Here is a 24,620-nt window from a genome sequence, read left to right as displayed (position 1 = left end):
CCATATATTTCCACAGATAAAACATGGAGGTTTGATATAACCTGTCTTGAAATGGAGGTTTGTGGGGTGTCTGCCTTCTGGAAAGCACACATATCTCACTGCATCTTTCTTCTGCACACAAACTTTTACTTCATCCCAATCCAAGAGTGATGGTCAGTGTATAAAAGAGAGGCAAACAAAAATGAGAGGGCCTGCTCCTGGCTCAGCTTGCCACAAGGAAGCAAGCTACAGAGGTGAATGTAAGATGGTCAGGACTGATGAGGTATGTGTGTGGGGTTCTACTTTGACTTCTTCCTCCTTCCTTCCTTCCTTCCTTCCTTTCTTCCTTCTTTCCTTCCTTCTATTCATTCAATCTTTCTATCTTGTTTTCCTGTGTGCATAACTCCAGATAATAAGCCACAGCTACCCTAGCAAGCAAAACTCAGTTATGCCTGGAAATATTATTCAAGCAGTTGGAAACACCTTTCTCTTAGATAGAAACTAGATGAAAAGAAAAACGTGGGGCCTCTTTTTTCCTTTATATGTAAAAAGACATTCACAATTCTTCAATTAATCCGTCTCCAGTCAATATTTCCAATACACTCTCTCTCTCACAACCCAAAGTAACCATGGATTTGTCACTATGCATCAAGCAAGCCACACTTCATTTTTTTTCCTACTGGAATTTCCTGTTTACACATCTGTTGGACTCCTTAAAATCCATCTCAGAATAATTTGTTTTCTTTTACTCTCTGATGCAGAATTAGCAGTTTTTCACTTGTCATATTACTTGTTTGACTGCTCCATTAAACTGAACTTGCAGATGGCAGGGGCCATTTTGTCGTTCTGAGGTACATGTGTCTAATCCTTAAAGTGTCATTATTAAGATCTTAGCCTGGTGTGCCTTTAATCCCCGAACTTGGGAGGCGAAGTGGCAGAGGCAGCCAAAATCTCTGTCAGTTTGAGGCCAGCCTGGTCTACAGCCTGAGTTCCAGGACAGCCAAAGCTACTTAGGTAAACACTTTAACTAATATTTTAATTTACTTGGATGGGCGATGGCTGAGGGGCTGCCTTGCCAAAGATGTCCATCTGAATTATTGGGTTTTATTCTTTTGATATAGACCTTCTCACCACTCTCCTGCTGCAGCCTCAGTGCTGGGGATTACATAATGTGCTATATCTGACTCTCAGACAGCATTTAATAGACTTTCTGAGACAAAAGATCCAAAAGGCAGAGCCCACAAATATTGCACAAGGGCAGTAGGGATTACTGGAACGCTTTTCAGTTTCAAAACGCTCAAAGCCAGCAATCTAAAACCAGGATTGGCTTGTTCCTTCTAAGGGTTCTGAACGGTGAATCTGTTTTCAGGCTGCCTCTGGTTTGAGGAGGACTTTGCATGACATTCTCTCACCTGCATATGGCATCGTCAAAGTTTTTCTATTTTCCACTTGAGCTTGTGTTTTGTAGTATGTTGCCTAGAATAGACCGGAACTCCTAAAATCAACCTTCTCCACCCTAGCCTCCATAGTAACTCTAATGAAAGCACACTGCCATCCTTGGCTAGGGTTTCCTTTGGTTAAGGACACTCTCAACATGGTACTGGGCTGGAGAGCATCTGATTAGGCTACCCAGCCATTACATTGGCCTATTGTTACCCAGGGCTGTCAAAAATGGGGAAAGGGCAAGACACAAACTATTGTGGGCAATTTAAAAATCCAGGCCTCTGGCTCCTCACTGGCCCAAGGTATTTCTGACTGCCTAGCAAAGACTGAACAGCAGGAGGCGCTAATTCCTGCCTCCAGGCGGGTGGAGGGGCGTCAAGAGCCGAAACCACCCCCAGGAGCGCTTCCGGCAGGGAGGCCGAGCTTGCACTGCGCAGGCGCGAGGAGCGGGGCTGGCCTCGGCCCCGGAAGCCGCAAGGGCTTGTCTGTCGCGGGTCGCTGGCCTGAAGACCATGAGCGCGGCGGGCGGCCTTCGTCGCCGTGCGCGACTGTCCCGCCTCGTGTCCTTCAGCGCGAGCCACCGGCTGCACAGGTGGGGTGTGCCCACGTGTGTCGCCGCACGCGCGGGGCTTGTCCCGCTACGTTCCCCGGGGCGTGGCCACGCGCTGGAGTTAGAGCCGACCTGGGGCGGGCGGAAGAGGAACTGAAAGTGCGGAGTAGCGCTCCGCCTCCTCCGGGAGAGGGCGGTAGAGCTCTCCTCCGGAGGGCCAGCTCTGGAGAGGTCCCTTCCGGAGGCTGCCCGCAAGGTACAGTACCCAGCGCATCCTGAAGGCACCGTGACAGGAGCATGCGCTACCGGGTGCAGCACAAGGTAGCGTTCAGCCCTTTTTGGCAGAAGATAACCTCAGCCTTGATGCTTTCCAAAGGTCGGAAATTAGATCTGAGACACACAAGACCCCACCTGAGAGTCGGTTTTGAAGGGAGCTTCGTCTACTCTCTGAACCTACGTTTTGTTGTCTGAGAACAGTTGTTTCTAACAGCATCCATCCACTCCTTACTGGACAAGGCTTTGTCCCATACTAGGTTATTGCAGGGAACAGCACACAGTTGTCACCGCCCCCACCCCCCACACCGTATGGCGTTTAAAATGTGGCCAACTTTCATAAAGTGAATTTTCTGCAAAAGCCTTGAGAACTGTAGCGCTCTAAGTGTGAGCAGTAGGAGGAAAGTAAAGGGAATAAGAAAGATCTTGAAGAATTTAAATTTAAAAAATTGTCTGTGTGTTATGTGCACAGCTTACATGAAAGAGCCTGTGGAAGCCAAAAGAGGGCATCAGATTCCTTGAAAGTGAAGTTACAGGCAGTTCTGAGCGGCCCCTGGTCTTCTGTAATAGCAGTAAGGACTCTTAACTGCTAGGCCATCCTTCCAACCCCTCAAAGAGACTTTTATAATAGGAAGCTCAAACACAAGGTTAGTATGCACAAGATAAGAAGTTGACTGAGTTGGTATAGATACACAGATTCATTACGTTAATTGTTTTCTATCTGGAACCACATCTATGTGTAGTAATTTTAATGTGCCATCATGTAATTTGAGTGTCCCAGAAGGTATTGGTAAAGTTTCCACTTGGCAATAGAAGAGCAAGTTAGTTAAAAGAGCCCCAGGCTGTTATGTTTCAGGAGAAAGGAAGGTTAAGCTGCCGGGGGATGGGCCTCTCTTTGTGCTTTTCATTGTTCCTTGCTTCCTTCTGCTCTTGTCCCATAGCGAATACTCAGTGCTTGTTGGATTGAAAGGTGCTGTCGGGGTGGGGTGATGGTGGTGGTGGTGTAGTTCAGTAGGTAGAGAGCTTGACTAGCATGAATTGTGTCCTGGGCTCTAGCCCCAGCCCTACATAAGTCAGTGTGTGGTAACAGATTGCAGCACTCCTGAGGTGGGGGCAGGAGGATCAGAAGTTCAGAGTCATGCTAAGCTACATATTAACTTTGAGGCCAGCACAAGATATAGGAGACCTTGACAAAGGAGAGAGAGGGCAGGAGAGAAGAGCTGACTGTGAGCAGATTTTCTTGGAATCTTGCTGTGGAATAAGTGGGTTGAAATTAAGATTTTTGATAGTTTATGTGATACTGTAGTTTCGTTAGGGAGCATACATTGGTTCTTGATGGACATGCGGATGATGAAATCCAAATGATCCATCCAGTTGATTGTCTAAAGTAAAATTAAATTGTAGAGTTTTCAAAACCCAGAGCAAAACAGGAATTTGGATGTCTTAATTGTGTCACATAGACTTTCTTTCTTTTTTTGCCTTTTTTTTTTTTTTTTTTTTTTTTCCAAAACAGGGTTTCTCTGTGTAGCCTTGACTGCCCTGGACTCAATTTGTAGACCAAACTGTCCTTGAACTCACAGAGATCCACCTGCCTCTACCTCCCCCAGTGCTGAGATGACAGGTGAATGTCACTGTGCCTGGCTTACACGGACTTTTTCTGTTTTGATTTTGTCAGCCCATCTCTGAGTGATGAAGAGAACTTGAAAGTGTTTGGGAAATGTAACAATCCGAATGGCCATGGACACAACTATAAAGGTGAGGGGAGAACACAGTTACTCCTAACCTGTTAGTAGGAATGAAGAGTGTGTAAGTGCAGGGGTCGTAGGTGAGAAGCCTCGTGGACAGTGTCAGGGCTCTGAGCCCTGGATAAGTGTTGTTTCTTCCCTCACAGTTGTCTACTCTGTTAAAGATAGTAGAAAACAACAACAAAAAATGATATAAAGCATTTTCTTTGACAGTTGAATGCATAATAAAACTGCTGTTAGCTGTTTCCTTTTAATTATTTTGGGCTGAAACTAATGTTAAAATTTGATTATAATCTATGTTTGTGGAGACAGATATGTTTAACCTGATTTAAATATCATACTATGTATATATGAATTGAAACATCAAATAGTCCCCTTTTAGATGTAGACTTTTTATATTTTTTGTGTATTTGTTAAAATGAAAATTTTAAAAAATGTCATAGCAATATAAAAAATTTACTATTTTGAGTAATGGCCAATGGAAGAGGTGTATAGCTTAGGCATGTATTGTGGCAGAAAAGCAGTTTGTATATAAAACTTTGTTGGTAGTGTTCTAAGTGTTCTAAAATAATTTGTGGGAGTAGTTGTAAATTTAAAAAAATGAATATTGGGCTATATAATGTCTGTTATTAGCCCTAAGATTATCACAGTGGTATTATTTGATCTGCTATCACAAATAATAATACACAGATGCCTGTTAGATTTTATAATTGCCTTATATACCTTGGCCTGGGCAGATTTTTCACTTACACTGTCTCAGTATCTTCACTATCCATCTCCCAGCCCCCATCCAGTGCCATCCACCTTGATCCTTCTCATCTGGTCAACCTTCCATCCATAATCCTACGGTACTTGCTTGTATTCTTTATCTGGGGCTTTTCACACCATTATTGGAGTCTTTTTCTCTTGACCCATGTGGTTATTTCTCCATGCTAACCCAGCTAACACATTGTGGCGGCCTCCTTCCTCCTCTCTTTCCATCTGTCTGTCTCCCGTGATTCCTGGTCCTCAAAAGCCCAGGAACCTTAGCCCTACCCCATTCTGCCCTGCCCAGGCATATACCATTTACTCAACCAATCAGGTATGTCTTAGGCAGGTTTACTCAACAAGGATAGGTGTATCCAGATCTTGAGGGCCAGTAACACACATCAACCTCCAACATGGGAGAAAAAAGGACTTGATTCTTTGAGAGACACCTGATGCCATAACACACACTCTATAAGCCCTAGAGTGTAGTAGTGTGTGGTGAGATAGGATAAGGGCTACAGAAGCCTCTCAAGATCAGGATTTCAGGCTCAGTCTCTGGCCTTTGTCTTCTCTATATACTTCTAAACCTCAGTGTACTTGCTCACTGTGCAATATCCAGTGATATTTCTGTGGAATGGAAAAAATACAACTTGTATATGTCATTTATTTACTTCAAGTGCTTCATGCGAACACCTGCTGTATTAGCTGAGTACACATTCTTGAAAGTAAAAGATGAGTATTTTCGCCTGCTGGCGAATGGGTGGGTTTGGTGCAAGGCTGGACATGCATGTGCATGTTCCACTTCTCCAGGCCCCTCCTTCCAGGGCTGTGTGAACCTAATAAACAGAAGTTTTTAACACCTTTTTGGATTTGGCTAATTTGCTGAGCCAAAGCTGCTTCCAAGTGCCTCTGTCAGGGTTGAGTCTTGCATTGAATGATAAAATGATTTTAACTAAAAGAATAGATACTTGGAGAAAAATTGGAGTATAGCCTTGGGGGTCAGAGAGCTGACAATTTGCTAACTTGTGTGTATGTGCTAATCTGTGGAAAGTCATGCGTTTTTGTTGGTGTTTTGTTTTCTTTCTCGTAGTTGTGGTGACAGTGCACGGAGAGGTACGTGTTGGAAACGGTATGTGGATTTGTTCAGGTTGTGGGGCCATCTTCCAGACACTGGTGAAACCTATGTTGAAAGCTTATGTTTCAGTTGCTTCACTGTTGGCCTTTTTTGTGTGGTGAGCTGCTGCCATGCAAGGCCCCTCTGTGACCTTTGTGTGGGTGGGGAGAAGAGCCATCCAGCGAGCAGGGTGCTGGAAGTACATGGCACTTCTGCACGGAGACTAATAAGTATCCCGAGGGTGAGGGAGCGTGGCAGAGCCTGCTTGTTGTGCAGCCTTTAAAAACTGCCAAGTGGATTTTACTTTTGAGACAGGCTTTCATGTAGCCTAGGCTGCACTTGAACTTCCTGTGTAGTCAAGAAAGGCTTTGAACTCCAGATCCTCTTGATTCTGTGTCACAGTGCTGGGATTACAGGCATGAGCCACCCCACCAGCTTTGTGAAAGCGTACCTATAGAGAGCCTACTAGAATGATACTCACCCTTGTTTTTTCCTTAGATTGATCCTGTTACAGGGATGGTTATGAATTTGACCGACCTCAAGGAATATATGGAGGTAATACCACATCAGGTGCTTATTGTGTGATATGCCCTCAGCATAACTTTTAGTACCCCCTGTTCACTGTATCTCATGAGATACCATGACATTGTGAGTTGGGGTAGGTGGGGGAGTGGGAGAGTATTTGTAGCGACTGCTTTATTGGTCTTCTGTGGTCTTCTTAATAGAAAGTAGTCAAAGTTGTGTTGTAATGATGGGAAGAAATGTCATATGACCATCCCTACTTTTCTTCAGAAGAGACTCATTTTTTTTTCTATTTATAAGATCCTCCCGTTCTTTTACAACACAGCTTTTTCTTTGAAGCTTTTGCTCATTCTTTGAATATTGTACCATTAATAAAAATTTTAAAATATCACTTTCCTTTTTTAAAAAATATTTATTTTTAATTATATGAGTCAGTTTTTTTAAAATACAAAGATGAATGAATGAATCATAACCTCATAAATATACCAGCACAGGTGATTGTAGAAGCTGGGAGCCTTGGGAGCCTCACTGGGAGCTGGAGTCACAGGTGGCTGTGAACCATCCCATGTGGGTGCTCGGAACCCAGCTTGGGTCCTCTGAAAGAGCATCAAGTGCTCTTAGCCACTTAATCTCGAGCCATCTCTGCAGCCCCTGTACTATACTTATTTAACAACTGTGGCTTTATGCTAAGTTTTTGAGGCAATTCATGATAGAGATAATGCATCAGAGTGTATTCATTAAAAAGTTTCTTGATTGCATCATTGTAAAATTCTTGTGTTGTAAGATATTTTAGAGAGTATCTCTACCAGTTTCTTCATCCCATGGATTTAAACGAGGGATGCTGGGTAGTTAGTGCCATTGCCGCGTTGCCCCAGGCTCTGTGGTCTTCCTTGTTCACAGAGTTGGGAATTTGTATTTCCTCTGGCTGTTCCCGTTGTCCCACCATTTGAACCTGCTTGTTTAGTGCTTCATTTCTGCTTGCTTTTGTTCTCAGGGTTGACAGATGTTTTGTTAAAAAATGTTACTAATGATTACTTTCTCATACTGTTCATATATTCAACAAATTTGTTTCTTTGTATCATTTTAAAAGCTAATTATTGGAAATATGAAAATGAATGAACAAGACATAGCCCCTAGAATGTATACATTATCTTTACTAGGAGGTGAAGAATAGTAAGTAGTCATAAATTTTTGAATAAACAAATGAAAGAAAGAAAGAAAGAAAGAAAGAAAGAAAGAAAGAAAGAAAGAAAGAATCGCTCCATACTTATTAATTTAGAGAACTTTAGAAGAGGGGCCACAGAACCTGCACACACAGTACTGTGCACTGTAAGATGACAGTGAGGAACCTCAGCAATCGAAGGATTAAATACTTAGGAAGCTTTTGAGATTTTCTTCTTCCTTTGGGTGCCTAAGCTATTAAACACACTCACCAGTAAAGGTGGCTTCTTGTGGCCACAGAGTAAAGTTAGAGCCCTGTAGAAACTTTGATAGAGGAGTTGGGGTCAGAACCGGGATCCAAGATAGAGCAAAGATAGTTATTTTCTTGGTATTCACATCTCTTCATTTGATTTATTTTTAAAAATTAGTTGATTTAGGACTCATTCTTTTTATATGATTCTAGTTTTACTGGAGAAATAATTAGTGTACCTTCTTGAAATCAAACCAGGTGGAAAATTAGTTTGTTCCACAATGCTTAAATTTTTGTAAGAGAGCTAATGGTAAAGATTGGAAAGAATCAATTACAGTCTTTGCTAATGACAAAAAGAAACATTATTTTAATATTTGTATTAAATATTTATATTAAAGTGATATTCTCTGCATTTTTTTTTCTTCTAAGACAGAAGATCATTGTTAAATTATTGTTCAGGGCAGAAATGTAGAAAACGTCCATCCTTTCAGACCAGGTCTCAGTGACACGGCCACCAGGTCTTAGTGGCACTGTTCTGTAGGTGACTGTGCTGTGGAAGAGTGTTTCTGCTAACTTTGTGAACAGAATTCAAGAAGTGCTGAACTGAGCTGTGACTCATGATGGCTGTGTTTCTAGAAAGTTCCAGGAACCTGTTTTTGTGGTTCCTTCTGCATTCAGAAACCAGGACACATGGTCAATACAGGAAACTAGGTCTGACCTTGTTTCACAATCTGCTCTGTAGAACCTGGAAGGAATGCTTCCCAGTGTCAAGTCTTGGCCAATCGAGAGGGGAGACGCAGAGACTATGGGGGAAGGAACACTTTGGGGTTTGAGTTCTAAATGAGGTCAGTGGTTCCCTTTTGTTTGTCTGCAGGAGGCCATCATGAAGCCCCTTGATCATAAGAACCTGGATCTGGATGTGCCACACTTTGCAGATGTTGTCAGGTAGGTGCCACTGTCCTGCCTTGGGCAGTAGAAACGAGACAAATTAACATTGTGATTATCGTGAGATTTCTAAAATACTGCTGTCATGGTAGATTTTGTTATTGGAATTCCTCTGTTTTCTTATGTATTAAACTTGAAATTTTGTTCATTATTTGTATTTTGAACTTCTTTAATTCTTTTTTTTTTTTTTTTTTCAGCACGACAGAAAATGTAGCTGTCTATATCTGGGAAAAGCTCCAGAAACTTCTTCCAGTGGGAGCTCTTTATAAAGTAAAAGTGTATGAAACTGACAACAACGTTGTAGTCTATAAAGGAGAATAGACCTTAGGGTTAGTATTGCAGAAAGGCTAGTTTCTGTTCATGTTTGAAAGAGTCTTTGTCCTCTTAGAATACACAGCAGTCACCACATACTTGTGTCCCCACGTTTTATTCTGGAATACCCAAGCATTGAAATAACTGTAAGGTCTCTATTTCAATGTATCAAAAAATGAAACTTGCAGTGTATCCTGAATATATTTTTGGTGAGGAAGCAGAGGAGAAATGAGGACTGACGTCAGGGCCTCACTCACGTGAAGCATGCACTCAGTCCTCTCAGCCATTTTGAGGATCTTGTATCTAGAGATTAAAAATTATTTCATCTCGGCAAAATGTTTTGGTGTAGAATTATTTAAAGGTAAAGAAAGCCCATTTTGTTGTATGTATTCTCTGTTATATACCTTATTTTCAACATTTGTTTTTTTTTTTTTTTTCTTGGTATAATATAAATAGTAAGAATGTTTATGCAGTTTTGCCAGGCCAGGCTCCAGGGACTGCTACAGGCTGACCAGCTCGGCTGCCATTCGGTCCAGGGCTTTGAGTTGGTCTCCCCCAGCATCTGCCCCATCTCTAAGCTGCTGGAGCATGTGAATGGGCTGGTGCTGCAGATCACCCTGACTCTGGCAACAGTATAAAAGCTGAAATGAGTCTTGACAGTGGTCCAGTATTCATAATTTATAGTACCTCAGACACCAAAAGACTTGAACCAGACCAAGGACTCATTGCAATGAATATTCGCATGCAAAGTTGCTTGGGTGGTGATGATGATAATGATAAGTGACATACTGCAGTTTCCAATGCCACTACTACAAATGAGTATTTGGTGAGAAAGGTGGAAAAGATAGCGGAGCAAAGGGGTGAGTGAATGGTAGAGAAAGGCTGAACTAGAGACACCACTCCCACGAATGGCATGAGAGAAGCAAGTGGTAGATGTCATTGCTGTCGCCAGGTAGGGTGGTGTGCAACAGCCTGGAGCTTGCACCCCCACTCAGTTCTGGAATGTGCCGCCCAGCCAGACTGTTATCCTCATTCTGAGCAAGAGCAGGGTGACCACGATGAACAGGTTATTTTCTGTATTGGACCTTCTTGAAAGACCTCATTGGGCCATGCTGCCCCTAGAGGCCACCTTGGTATTGCTGGTGTGCTGCCCGAGGTTTCATGTGGATGCCTGTGGTCGTATAGCAGCCGGGAGCTATGTTGATGTCCCTGGCCCAAGGTACCACCAAAGGCCAGACAAATGTCCTTCGTCTGGGTCTGTATCTGAGGCTATGCTGATGTCTGGGTCTGTGCTGTTGGCGGTGCCCATTCTGATCTGAGTGGCCTGTGCTACTACCCGAGGCCTTGGTGTTGTCTGGGTCTGTGCTGCTGCCGAGGGTTATGTCTGGGTCCGTGGCCCTACTGTGGCATGGGCCGTGTTGATGTTGGTGGTCTGTACTGCCACTGGAGTCTGTGCTGAAGACCATGGCATGTGCTGACTGTGGAGACCATATGGATGTCTATCTCCAGAAACCATATGTAAGTCCATGATCCATGCTCCTGCTGACTGTAAAGAGCAAGGAAGCTATTTTTGTCATGGTATTGATGACTGTGACTCACAGTTGAGAAAGAGGGACACAGAAGGCTTCAGTGGCAACCCCTACCCTCACGACCCACCCCCACCTCTCCAACCCCTGCCAAAAGGTAACAGCTTAGACAGAAAGGCACGGAAGAGAACTCTTAAAAATTCTCACAAGGATGCTGATGGGTACCTGTCCACACTGATGCCTTCTTGCAGAGGTCTCGGGGGTGCGGAAGGGGGAGGACTCAATTTTTTAAGGGACTGTCCACCAGGGGTTTGACCATGCCCCAGAGAGTATATGGGCAACACGAATTGGATTCAGTTTTTTGTTTTTGTATTTATTTTTTGGGGTGTGTGTGATATGGGAGAGGTCATAAGGGTAGGGGGTGGATCAGGAAGAGAATTGCTTAGGGTTCATGATTTAAAATTCTCAAATAATCAATAAAATTACTATGGAAGAAGGAGAGAAAACTTAGAGGGACACAAAGTCTGGAGACTATATTTTTAAATATTTAGTTACTTTTTAATTGTGTGTGTCTATATATAATCTATATATGTATAATATATATGATATATAATATATAATGCAGTTTCTTTTTCAGTTTGTGTTTGGTGTCATGGCCCATTTGCAATTTATTTGTTAAGTGATCTTAAATAGCTTACATTTTTTTCAATTTAAACTTCTTATCAATAAAATGGAAAAATGCCTTCCTTAAATGGTATTTGTAGAACTTGAAACACAAAGTGCCTTTCAAAGTAATAACAGCAATCGTGCCTTTCAAGCAATCAATACAAAATATTGCACATGAATAAAATTTTTGACAACTAAAACATACTATAATTTAACTAAGTGGGCATTGCATTGTCAAAATTGGGAATAAAAGTTCTTTGTTTACTCTCTACAGGTCTATTTTTCTGCAGATGTTTCTAGAATTATAATCAGTGCATAAGTCCTCTCAGGAATCATTAGGTAACAACATTCTGAGAATCCAGTGTGTACTAGTTGTAATGTGAAGAGAAGTATAAAGTCCTATGCTTAAAAAATGTAGAATGCAAACAGGATGCAAGATAAGAGCTGCTCATGCAAAACAAGCAAATACATTCTTGAGAATATAGTCACGAAGAAAAGATAGTGAAGAATACCAGGAGTATATATAGTTCAACTTACGTGAGTTTAGTGCTCAGAGCAAAGCAGGATCAATCAGGAAAAGAGTGTGCATAGGGGATGCTTCACTGAGCAGCATTGTTCCTTTGTGTTGACTCTAACAAGATGTACAATTTGTGGTTACTGTGCAGTCTTCTAAGGTAAAATGGTGCAGGTGGCCGTTACGTCTAGAATTCCAGATAAATACAAATAAGTAGTTTACTGACATTGATGGTGTGTTTGATACGCTGTTCCACAGCAGCAGCTCACAGTTCAGCAAGCTGTTCAAAACCATAGTGGATAATGCATGCAAAGACAGCATTTCCACCACTCTCACATACTGTCAGTTTGTACATCATTCTTGGCCTCACATGATTTGTGTGTTCAATGTTCACTGAAGAAATGTGTGCCTTTAGCATAACTAGAAGTAATTAAGGGCACTCAATCTATTAAATTTAATCTCTAGGGGCTGGAGAGGTGGTTCAGAGGTTAGGAGGAGCACTTGCTCTTCCAGAGGACTGGAGTTTGGTTCCCAGCATCTACATGGGTGGTTGGCAGATGTATGTAACTCCAACTCCATGGAACCCTGTGCCTCCTGTGGCCTCCATAGCCATCTGACCTCAAGGCAGGCTTTGCAGCAAGTGCTTTTACTTACCAATCAGGTCCAAAGATAACATTTGCTTTTTCTATTTGCCCTCCCATTCAAATCTCTCATCAGTCTGTCTGTCTGTTTACTCTCTATAAAGTGAACGTATGAGTGAATAATGTTCATTTAAAGAACCAAAGATACTATACAGGTAGCTTGCTTTTCTGTGGGGAGCCAGACTGACTAAAGACTTTCTCAGGGGCCCTGATGAAAGGACAGCGAGAGCTTTAGTCCTGTGTTCTTCTCTAGGAGTGGGCTTGACAAAGCTGGTCTAGGGCTGGAGAGATGGCTCAGCCATTATAAAGGCTAGGCTCAACAACCAAAATGACAGATGCCTGAATAGCTCAGTTAGTAGAGCATGATCATCTCAGGCCCATGAATTCAAGCTCCGAGTTGAGTACACTTGACCCAAACCAGCAGGACTAAGGGTCCCGAGCTTCAAAGAGTTGAGTGAGAGGCCCAGAGATGAGAAAAAAAATAATATGAGAAATAAAATAAGAGCAATCACTGGAGCCAGGAGGTCCTTATAAGTTGATGACTTATGCTGACCAAGTTTATTAAGAAATACAGCATTGGCCAGGTGGTGGTGGCGCACACCTTGAATCCCAGCACTTGGGAGGCAGAGGCAGGTGGATCTCTGAGTTCTGGGCCAACCTGGTCTACAGAGTGAGTTCCAGGACAGCCAAGGTTATACAGAGAAACCCTGTCTCAAGAAAACCAAAAAACAAAGAAGGAAGAAGAGGAAGTGGTGGTGGTCGTAGTAATAGCAGTAGTTATAGCATCGTATACACTGTTTGCAGAGGGAAGATGGCTAAGGTCAGCAGAGAGCTAACTCAGACAGCGTTGGCAAACAGAACACGGGCTATCTCAGACATACCTGCCTAAGGATTGGTAACCACAGCCCAGGGGAAAGAGGTCCCCAGAACTGCAATCTTGACTCTTTCAAGGCATTAGATCTCCCCCCTAGACCAGCCTTGCCACGTCCACTCCTGGACAAGGACACGGAACTAAAGCTTCTTTTGTCATTTCCTCAGGGCCTCTAAGAAAGTCTTGGGTTAGTCTGGCTCCTCACATCTCTCTCTTTCAGAGGCAACCTCAGCTTTCATTGTAATTACTACTTTTTTGGTTGGTTTTTGTTATACTCTTGCTAGTGAATTTCTTGTGGGCAAAGTCTAAGTAACATCTACTAGATAGTACTCAATGCTTTTTCTTTTTGTTAATCAGATAAATGTGTGGCAAATTGTTAACTGCTGAAAATTTATCACACTTGGCATATGTTTTTGGATTTGATTAACTAGAACATTTTGGGGCTCAAGTATTGGTTCCAAAATGGTTACTGTTTAAAGTAGTATTCTCAACCTGTGGGATGCAACCTTTTCAGATGTCCAATGACTGTTTCACTGGGGTCACGTAAGACCATCAGAAAATACAGATATTTATATTATGATTCATAACAGTAAGAAAATTACAGTTATGAAGTAGCAATGAGAATAGTTTTATGTTTGGGGGGCCACCAAACATGAGGACCTGTATTAAAGGGTCGCAGCATTAGGAAGGTTGAGAACCACTGACTTAGAGTCACACTCATCTCTAGGCTTATTTCTTTTACCTGTAAATGGAATCCTTAGATCAGATGCTCTCTGAAGTTTTTTATTCTAATTCCTCTTCCTTCTTTCCATCCTCCCTCACCAACTCTTCCCAGACTCCTCCTCCAGCTTTGTATCTTCTTTTACCCCTTCAAGACTAATTTGTGTTGTCCAAATACTCTTGGGTGTGTTGCCTTCCCCTGGAGCACAGTTGACTTATTAGGAGCTACCTCTTCAGAAAGAACTGTTCCTCCCTCTCCCAGCCAGTAACAGTTACTAATAGCTCTACAGTTAGTGGTGAGATTGTGTACCCTCTCAGTGCTGGAATTTGGTCTGGCTTGGACTTGCACAAGTTTTGTGCATGCTTTTGCAATTCCTATGAGCTCATATATGTAGCTGCCCCCATATTTCCAGAAGACAGTGTTTCCATATGGTCATCTGCTGCCTCTGGTTCTTATACTCTCTCTGCCTTCTCTTCTGCAGTGATTGCTGAGTTCTCTCTCTCTCTCTCTCTCTCTCTCTCTCTCTGTATTCATGTGCATGTTATGTATGTTCCCTCTGGGGCTGAACATTCTGCAGTCTCATTCTCTGTACCTTGGCCAGTTGTGGGTCTGAGTTAAGCACCATTTCCTATAAATAGAAGCTTCTCAGATGAAGGTTGAGAGATGCTTTGATTTAAGGGTATAATAATAAGTCATTAGGGGAGTTTAATAATGTCTATTTAACAGAATAAAAATAGTGGATTCTCTCATAGGGCCTATGACGTGTCTAAACATAGCTTGATAATGGTGCCAAGGATGGGTTTCATCTTGTGGAACAGGATTTAAATCCAACCAGAAAGTAGTTGGTTATTGTCTTGGTTACTGTTTTATTGTTATGAAGAAAAACCATGACCAAGGCAATGCTCATTTAAAAAGCATTTAATTGGGAGCTTGCTTACATTTCAGAGGGTTAAGCCATGATCAACATGTCAAGGAACATGATGGCAGGCAGGCAGGGGACTGAAGGCTTTATATCCTGATCTGCAGGCAGGAGAGAGAGGCAGAGACAAGCCTACCTTCAGTGACATACCTCCAACTAGGCACACCTACTAATCTGTCTCTAACAGTTGACTAACTGGGGATTAAGCATGCAACTATATGGGCCTGTGGGGCCTTCTTATCCAAAACATCATAGTAAATCTCATGACCCCGGCAGATGTTTGACTCTTGCTCCAATGCATGTCTTTCCAGGCCAGCCACCATTGTAGTTTGCAGGGTTCACAGCTGGCTATAATGGATTACTTTTTCACTGTGGTAGTGTGCACAGCACCTTCTAGCACTATGAGAGCCAGTTAGGAGGGAGAAAGCTTGATTTCTTCAAGCATGTTGTGTCTTCGGCAATAGGGTTTTACCATCGAATTCTGGAAGGTAACCAAGAGCAGTGACAATATCCAGTAATGTTTAGGGGTGGGGGTTGAAGCTATGGGTGTTACTGGCCAACAACTACAAAAGAAGTAACACACTCTGGCACCAGGCTTTTTATTTGTTAGCCTGTGTTGTCCAGTAGGGGCATTTACTACTAGATCCCTGGAACTGGAGTTTCAGATGGTTGTGAGCCACCATGTGGGTGCTGGGAATCAAACCCAGATCTTCTGGATGAGCAGCGAGTGCTCTTAACCATTGAACTGTCTCTCCAGCCCCTCTGCTTTATTATAAGATTAATTTTTTTAACACAAATGTAATCATTTATTTCACACTTACTCAGTGTTTTCTTGGGTGGGGGGCGGCACACATGCCACGGTACATCTAAAGGTAGAGAAATATGTGTAGGAATGAGTTTTTTCTTCCACCATGTAGCTTCTGGGGATCAAAACTCAGGCCGTCATGTTTGACAAGAAATGCCTTTATCTCGTGGTCCCTGTGTGGTTTAAAATACCAAATGAGTCAGTGTTTTAATTTGGAGAAGGAAGACGATTGCTGTTGGGTGGTAAGGTCTGGGAAAGCTTAGGGAAAAGGAGTCTTTGATGGTACTTAGTGATGGTGGTTTGAAATCCAGGAGAAGAGGGGTAAGGAGCACCTAAAGGGCAAACACTGCCTAGTAAAGTTCCCAGGGTGAGAATGTGAGAAGTCTATCCGAGATCCAGCAAGGTTAATTTTAGTAGAGTGGTGCTGTGTGAGAGCATCATGGGAAGTAAGCTGAGGGTGTCTGTACTGTGGCAATGGCAGGGGATACAGATGGGGGAAGAGAACCGAGCTGACACTATGAGGTGCCTTCCGTGGCATCAGATATTTTCCTAGATGATTTTTTTTTTCTGGTTTTAAGACCTTGTTTCAAAAAATGAAAATTCAGAAAAGGGACAGGGCTTCCCCGTGTAATCAAGAATGACCTTGAATTCTGGATCCTCTCACCTCTACCTCCCATGTGTTGGGAGTACAGGCATGTGATTGTGCCTGGTCTAGGTGTATTTGTATTATTTTATCCTTGTAACCACCCTGTTAGGCTAGCATATTAGTTATCTACTGTTGCATAACAAATAGCATAGCTTACACATGACTCAACGCAGTGCACTGTTATCTCAGTTTCGGTGGGCCAGCAAGCCAAGGATGGTTAGCTTGTGACTTCCGGTTCAGCGTTCCATACATGGCATCGCATGGCCTGACAGGTTAGATCCACTTCCCAGCTCACTTGGGCTGTAGAAAGCTGAACCCAGGATGGTTGAACTTAGACCTCAGGCTCTCTGTCTTTTGAAGCATTTCCTAACATGATGGCTGCTTCCTCAGCGTGAACAAGGGAGACTGTCAGAAAGTCAGTCACCATTATGTGTATCTCACACTGTTTCTGTGTTTTGTTCTTTAGAAGCATTGTTAGTGGGTAAACTGTCACACAGAGATAGCTAGGGGTGAGGTTGGAAAGGTGGTTAGAGAATGTGGATTCTGACCTTCTTGACACTAGGGGAAAAAACACATTTCCTTTTATAGGAGTCTCATCAGCAGTGGTTACTTACAGAGGGGATTGTGGAGGGTTTTGAAACAGAAAGTTCTTGAAAGCACAGTTCTGGGAAATAAAAACAACTCTAAGGCTAAGCCTGATAGCACACGCCTCCAATCCCAGCACTCGGGAGGCAGAGGCAGGCAGACCTCTCTGAGTTTGAAGCCAGCCTGATCTACAGAGCATTTTTCAGGACAGCCAGGGCCACACCGAGAAACATTGTTGTGGGTGGACGGAGAGTGGAGATGACAAAAACAACAACAAAACTCTAAGGGGGGAAACTGAGAAAAAAAAATAATCATCGTATCTCAGGTTGGTTTTTTGTTTGAGGTGTGTGTGCGAGCATGTAAGCAAGAGCACTTGTGGAAGCCAGAAGACAAACTCAAGTGTTGTTCCTGAGACAAGGTCTCTCATGGGGGATGGTCAAGTAGGCTAAGCCTGTGAGCGCCAGCAATCTGCCGTTTTCTTCCTCCCGAGTGTTGGATTTACAAACGTGTGCCACCACACCTGACTTTTTCCTGTGTGGGTTCTGGGTAAGGTCTTCATGCTTGTGTGGCAGGTGTCTGACAGACTGGGCTATTTATTCATGCCTCTTCCCCCCTTTGGAGACAGTCTTTTTGTGTAGCCCGGACTGGTCTCAAACTCCTGGCTTTCCTCCTGAGGGTGGAGGCTACAGGTATGAGCCACCCTGCCTGGCTTGTTACCATTTCTTGTGAGCATAATGAGCAAGCTTGGCCATCATTTGTATTGTTTTGTAGCAACCACTAATGAGTTATAAAAATAGTCAGGACTGAGCATGGTGGCACATGCCCGTAATCTCAGCACTTGGGAGGCAGAGTCAGGCAGATCTTTAGAGAGACCCTGTCTCAAACAGCCAATCAAACACACACACAAACACAAACAAACAAGACCAGGTGGGTATTGACCAATGGTGTACAGGTGGCCTCCAATGCACAGTTGCTTGGATTTTCAAACTCCTGGCCTTTAAATTCGTCCTAGAACTGAAAGTACCTGAACGATGGGGAACGGATTGTTCTCGGTTTGCTGCTGCGTTAGATATTTCTAGCCCCTTCCACACAGAAGAACCACTGTTCATTTCACTTTACAGCAAAATTCTGCTACAGTACATTTGTGGAAACCGTTGCAGACAAATGGTGTTAAATCTCCATGTAGCTGCAGAGAGAACTGTCAGCACACGGGGGCAGGTAAGAGGTGTGTGCCAGGAACGCTGTCAGCACCGAGGGGCAGGTTTCTCTTCCCTTATATGCCCTATGTACATGAGATGACATCCCAGGCACGTGTTCACAGAGATGCAAATTCTCACTTCTTCTGCCCAAGTTCATCGTCATTCAGTCCGATGATTTTTCCCACCCTGGAAATGGCCAGCACGGTAGGATAATAAGCATGAACCAACATTTCAAACTCCTTCTACTTTTCATGGTAAGAAATGGGAGAGATGGTGTTACCTTTTTTTTTTTTTTTTTAATTTTACCTGTTACCATTTTTATGTGATCACAGAACTGTGGATGGACATCTCATAGGTGTGTCAGACTTGACCTTTCCCAACACAGCTCTCTAAGGTCTCCTTGTTGGCCAGCCAGTCTCCCTACGCCACTACCATTCATTTTCTCCAGGTTAGAAAGCTGGGTGTTGTCCTTGATCCACAGTGCCCCTCCCCCAACACCACCTTCTCACCTCCTACACTTAACCTATCACAGTCCTTTTAGCTCTACCTCCCAATGTATAGTGTTCATTGTCTAGCGTTCCTTTTCTGATGCCATTACCCTAGTGAAAACTGCCACCACACCAGGCATGGTGACTCGTGCCTTTAGTCTTCGCTCTCAGAAGGAATGGAGGCAGTTCTCTGAGAGTCCAAGGCCAGTCTCATTTACAGAGCAAGTTTCAGATTTGTCAGGGCTAAATAGTGAGACCCTGTTTCAAAAACAAACAAGACAAAACAATAACATCTGCCACCATTCTTTCTTGCTTAGAGTCTGACATTGCCTCATCACCTGCTATTACTTGGTTCCCTTTCACACTCCTTTCTAAAAAGTGGACCTGTCTAAAAGAGTGATTTAGGGGCTGGAGAGGTGTTCCTTAGAGCACATCCTGCTCTTCCAGAGGACTAGATTTTGATCTCCAGCGCACATGTACAGCCTTACAATTGCCTGTAACTCCAGCTCCAGGGGATCTGACTTCCTCTTCTGATTTTCACATATCCACTTAAGTGATTCAGGTCTCGCTGTCTTCTCCACATTGCCCCCTTGAAAGTACCGTCTTACTTTCAGAATATAATACAAACTCCACTCTGCCTCCCAAAGTCTGTATGGCCCAGCACTCCATGAATATCCTCACACGGACTTTAAGTCACCTGTAGGCTTGTGATACTTAATACAAAACATTGATGCGTAGCTGTCACACTGTTTTTGTCTAGTGAGCCTGTATATGTTCAAAAGTGATGCAGCCCCTCCCCCAAGGTATTTTTGATCGGTAGTTGGTTGAATCCATGGTTGTGGAACCACAGGCACGGGGGCCCAATTACACTTATTTGTTAAATAATGAACACTCCTGATGTTTCTGAAAACCTGGCTGACCCTGGCTTTGTAGATGTTTGAGAACCATTTAGAGCATGAGGTAACATCCTTTGATACAGTTTCTGTACTTCAGAGAACAGCCCCCAAGATTCCCTTCAAACCTGTTTGTCCTGCTCACTCTGCATTCCTAGAAAATTTCCATTTCCATTCTGAGTCAAACCTTTTCAGGTCTTTAACTGCCACTGTGGACAGTGTTGACCTGGAGTGTTCAGTCTCTCACCTTTCACACTCTCCTCATGTCCACACCAGCCTTAGCAGCCTCAACTCAGGGCTCCTCTGACAGCAGGATCCAGGGGAAAGGCTTCAGTAGTGGTAATCCCAAGCTCTTCTCCAGCTGTCCTTGTCCTTTGGGCTGAGCTTAAGATGATCTCTGTTCTTGGCCTAGAGAGCAGTGTCTTTGGAATTCTGAGCTAAAGGCAATGTGCTTTGTCAGAAAAGAAGGGCCCCACTTCTTTGATTATGACCATACGATTATGGTCAGTGATTTGCTAATGCTAGTGAGAAGGTGGAGGCTCCAGGCTTCTCTATTTGTATGAGTGTTAGTACCAGCCTGTATGTATTTATATGTATGCCTGGTGCCTGTGGAGGCCAGAAGACAGCATCAGATTCCCTGGAACTGGAGTTACAGATGTTTGTAAGTCACCGTGTAGGTGCTGAGAGCCACATCCCTGCCCCCTGGAAGAGCAGTCAGTGCAGTTAACCACTGAGCAATCCCACCAGCCCTAGGCTTCGTTCTTGAAGGAGAAGAACAAAAGGTGGGGTTTAGGGCAGAGTGGCTCATTGGAGTGCTTACCAGACAAGCTTTGAGGACTGGATTTCAGATTCCAGATCCCACGCTGGGCAGTCATGGTGGCACATCTGGACCGGGATGATCCCCAGAGCAAGCTGGAACTAGCCATATTGGTAAGCTTTGGTTTGACTGCGAGACCTTGCCTCAGTGGCTAATAGCTCAATGACTATGAGCAGTCAGGGATGATTCCTGGCTTTAGCCTTAGGCCTCCACAGGCACTTGCACAGACATGCATGCACACATGCTCATGTGTGCCCACACACATGCAAACATGCTTACACACACATGAATACATAAGGAGGGAAAAAAGAAAGATAAGGGGGCTCTTGAGATTAATCGGAGGGTAAAGGCACCCGGCACCAAGCCTGATGACCTGCATTCGAAACCCAAGACCTACATGGTGGGACCCATATGGTGGTAGGAAAGAATGGACTCCTGCCAGTTGACCTTTGATCTCCACACACCTGCCAAAGACTCCCTGCTACTGTGCATACGCAGAAGAAATACAGTGTAAAGAAAAAAAAGAAAGAAAAAGAAAAGAAAACCAAGTTCTGGGTTATAAGGAGACTTGAGGCTGTGTTGTTTGCATAGTTGCACATTTCAGGATTTGGCTTGTGAATGAGTATTGTGCCCTCCATGATGCATTTGCTATGCTTCAGCTAATCACTTCACCTCCTTAGAGTGGCAATCATCTCCAGTTTCCTGACAAATCTGAGGCTCAAGACAATGAAGAACCTCTTTTTTTCTTGTAGCTGTAGAGAGCTTCGAGGTCCTGAGTCTCCCGCCTTTCCCTGCCAACTTCGGGAATTACACTTAGCCACCACACCTTGCCAAGTTCAGAGTCTTGCTGAAGGTCATCCCACAAGTGAAGAATCAAGTTTGAACTTGAGTCTCTTTTGCTTAAAATATGAGTGATATGCACACATGTATGTGGACGACCACACACACACACACACACACATGCCCTCCAAGTAAAACCGTTAAAATGACTATCTAAAACTTTCCAAGCCATTTAAATATGTACTATATGCATGTTTTATTTTTTAAAAGGCCTTTTGAGTTTGTTGGGCTCCAGCTTGTGCCCACAGTTTGAGTAGAAACAAAAATGAACATGGAGATTTTGCATATATTAATTTGTTTCCCACTTACCTCAAGAGCACATATATAATTTCATTTTACCTCTTTGCATGGATGGATGTAGGTAAAATCAATGTGGGACCGTGCATCTGTGCTAGCTCTACTGAGTCATATCCATGGAACTATAGTTCAGCAGTCAGAAGTCAAATAATTTTAATTTTTGTACCCCTTGAAGGGCATCAAGGGAGATCCAGTCTGTGACCCCAAGTGATCCCTGAGAAGTCCCAGGGCTTTTCTTTCACTGGCTCTGAACCCTGCATCTCAGTTCCCAAAATACTAAGCTCAAAGTTTGCTTTTGCTCTTTTCCCTTGGTCCCCCCTTTCCCATATCAGCTCTTAATCATGTAGAACACTTAATCTTTCCTTCTCATTATCCACTCTTTGAATTCTCTGTAAAAGAATAGAGCCAGGAGCTGACCCAGACAGCTGGAGACATTCTGCTTAGCAGGGAGAAGGTGGATGTGGAGCTGGGGCTGGAAGAAGGGATGATGGTACAGAATCTCTCATTAGCTAGTTCTTTGAGAAGTCACAAATGTATAGTGTTGGCCCTTGTTCTGGTCACCATTTTGTGCACATTTTTAGTGTTTGTAATGCTCGGCCATCTTGTCTGTCAGTATCTATTTTGATATCTTTTTAGCTATTACGTAGCAATATTTGGATGGTGTACACTTGTGCCAGCCACTGTCTTAGATGCTCTGTGAGTGTGAATTCACTTCACCCTCTCAGCAGCCTATTGGGTGGCTGCTACTGTCATTTTACAAAGAAGCCAAGTCCACAGAAGTTACTTCTACAAGGTCCCACAGCTAACAAGAACCACATGAGACTGGACTCAGGCATGTGACTTCAGTGTCACTTAGCATGCCACCCATCTTATGAAACAGTAGATTTTCACTTAGTTTTAAGCATTTTATTTACAAGCAGCCTGATACAGCATTGCATTGTAATCTCAGCACTGTGGTGGACGAGGGAGACAAGCATATGAGGAACCCCAAGGCTAGCCTCAGTTAGATGGAAAAAAGAGCTTAATAATAACCCATGATTCTAGGTTTTCTACCTGCTTTGAATTGTTAGTGTAATAATTGGTCTGTTCACCTGGTTTGGGGCCCCTTATGAAGATCTTGGAAGTAACTAGGTTTGGAAGGCATCACTCTTTTTTCCTTCTTTCTCAGAAAGGATCACACCCTTTAGGTGGGTAGATGATTTTGTTCCTAATGATTGGAATATATTGATTTTATAAAGTGTGAAGCTATAAGCAAAACAAGGTTGGAAAGTTTGAGAAGTTACAAATGTATAGTTTTGGCCCCTGTTCTAGACACTGTTTTGTGCATATTTTTATTGTTTGTAATGCTCGGCCATCTTGTCTATCAGTATCTACTTTGATATCTTTTGAGGTGGGAAAAAAAGGTTGAGTAGCAAATGGCAACTGTTCCCTTACTGTCTTCTCTTCTTCCTGTGGCTGAGGTGCAGCTCACAGGCTTCAGTTAATGAGTATCAGAAGATTATGTGCAAATGGAAGACCAGGATTCTGTATTCCTGGAACTCCCAGCTCTTCATACCATTTCAGCGCTTTCACGTTTCACTCTGCTGCCTGCTGTGCTTGCTGCTTATGAACTCTTTTATAGAGCAACCAAGGGTGGCAGTCGCCTGCAATCCAGACTGCTTCAGTTCTGCCTCCCAAGTCCACAGGTGACGTCTCTTGTGGAATACTGCGTTCCTCTGAGTCTGTTCTGCCTCGCAGTCCTCAGCAGTGTTCCCAAAGCCCTTGTTAGTCAACCAGGTGTGGCATGAGGTAACACTTACTTATCTCCCCTGACTGGATTTTTAAAACTGGGAGCTAGCTCTCCATAGTCAAGAGCCTTTGTTGTTCTTGCAGAGCATCTAGGGTCCTGTCCTCATCACCTATCCTGCGGTTCACAACCATCCATGATTTCAGCTCCAAGGCATCTGACACCTTTTTCTGACTACTATAGGTACCAGGCATGCATATGGTTAACATACATTTGTGCAGGCAAACATGTATACACATAAAGTTAAAATAAAAATTGAAAAAAAAAAAAGAACAAAGGAATTTTTTAAAAGAAAAAGAAAAACTAGGATTGGGTACAACAGAGAAGGCCAAATTGAGATCTAGAGAGAGCTGGGACAGTAGGGTTGTCTCACATCATCTCACACCATCTCACAGAAGACGGCACACCTGTTTGTCTCTGTTCACCTCCCTTCTTCTTAGAAGGTCAGACAAGTTGACTCGGATCTCCTAATCCCATTTTCTTGCTCAGCTGCCTGGCTGAATTCTGCTGCCCAGACTTCTGCGTGTCTAAGAATCTTCAGAGAATGATTTTGCCAGGATTGCACTTTGTAACAAAGTCAATATTTGTCACAACTTCCACACTGAACCTGAGATGAAGGACGGGCTGAGCCATGCAAGATAAATATGAAACTGCTCCTAGCTTGCTGGGTCAGGATTTACCAGTGTTTATTTTGGAGATGGTACTGAGCAGTCAGGCCTGGAGAAACTGCCAGAGAACACAGCATATGTGTGAGTGTCAGCAAGAGACACCTACACCCGCCCGTCATATGACCCGTTGAGCCAGTTTTTCTGAGGGAATCCCTGGTATTTAGGAGCTAATCAGGAGCCCCAAGGCGTCCTGATTAAGGGGCAGGCTCAGAATGATTCAGAACAGCTTTTAAAAGCTGTTGGCCTCAAATTCATGGCAGTCCTCTTGTTTTGGCCTCTGGAGTGCTAGGAATACAGAGTTGAATCCCCACCCCTGGCTTGGTGTAAGGATTAAATGAGATGGTTCATATGTACAGTGCTCAGGGCAAGGGCTGGCAGGGTCACTAGTAGGCACCCAGCTAGTGATACAAGAGAAAAACCAAGGAACAAGAAGTTCCAAGCGCTGGCCTCTCCCTTGGACCAACCACTGAGATGGTCACACCTTGCCAAAATTTTTAGAATTCTGTGATCTATTCAAAACAAAAGAGAACAAACAAACAAAAAAAGCTATCAGGGTAAAAATGCTAAAATTTTGCAGTTAACAAAATCTATCAGCTCACTGGTTAACTACTTAGAAATCATGAAAGAACATGTTACGACTGCACAAGAAATGCAGTCTGCAGCTATAATCACTGGCAGTCAACAATAGCCAGTTGTA

At 43.4% G+C, this 24,620-nt stretch overlaps 1 protein-coding gene across 1 annotated transcript; it reads left to right on the top strand.

Annotated features, from left to right (window-relative positions):
- Positions 1 to 1,871: 1,871 nt before the first annotated feature.
- Pts (6-pyruvoyltetrahydropterin synthase) lies at positions 1,872 to 9,377 on the top strand. Its single transcript, XM_055622314.1, has 6 exons — positions 1,872 to 2,014; positions 3,921 to 4,000; positions 5,828 to 5,850; positions 6,350 to 6,406; positions 8,659 to 8,729; positions 8,927 to 9,377. The coding sequence occupies exons 1-6, from the start codon at positions 1,935 to 1,937 to the stop codon at positions 9,048 to 9,050; spliced, it is 435 nt and encodes a 144-aa protein (XP_055478289.1). The 5' UTR covers positions 1,872 to 1,934; the 3' UTR covers positions 9,051 to 9,377.
- The last annotated feature ends 15,243 nt before the right edge of the window (positions 9,378 to 24,620 follow it).

Source organism: Psammomys obesus, unplaced genomic scaffold, assembly GCF_907164565.1.
Source record: "Psammomys obesus unplaced genomic scaffold, mPsaObe1.curated_primary_1811, whole genome shotgun sequence".
Lineage (NCBI taxonomy): Eukaryota > Metazoa > Chordata > Mammalia > Rodentia > Muridae > Psammomys > Psammomys obesus.
This window is presented reverse-complemented; position numbering and strand designations above follow the sequence as displayed.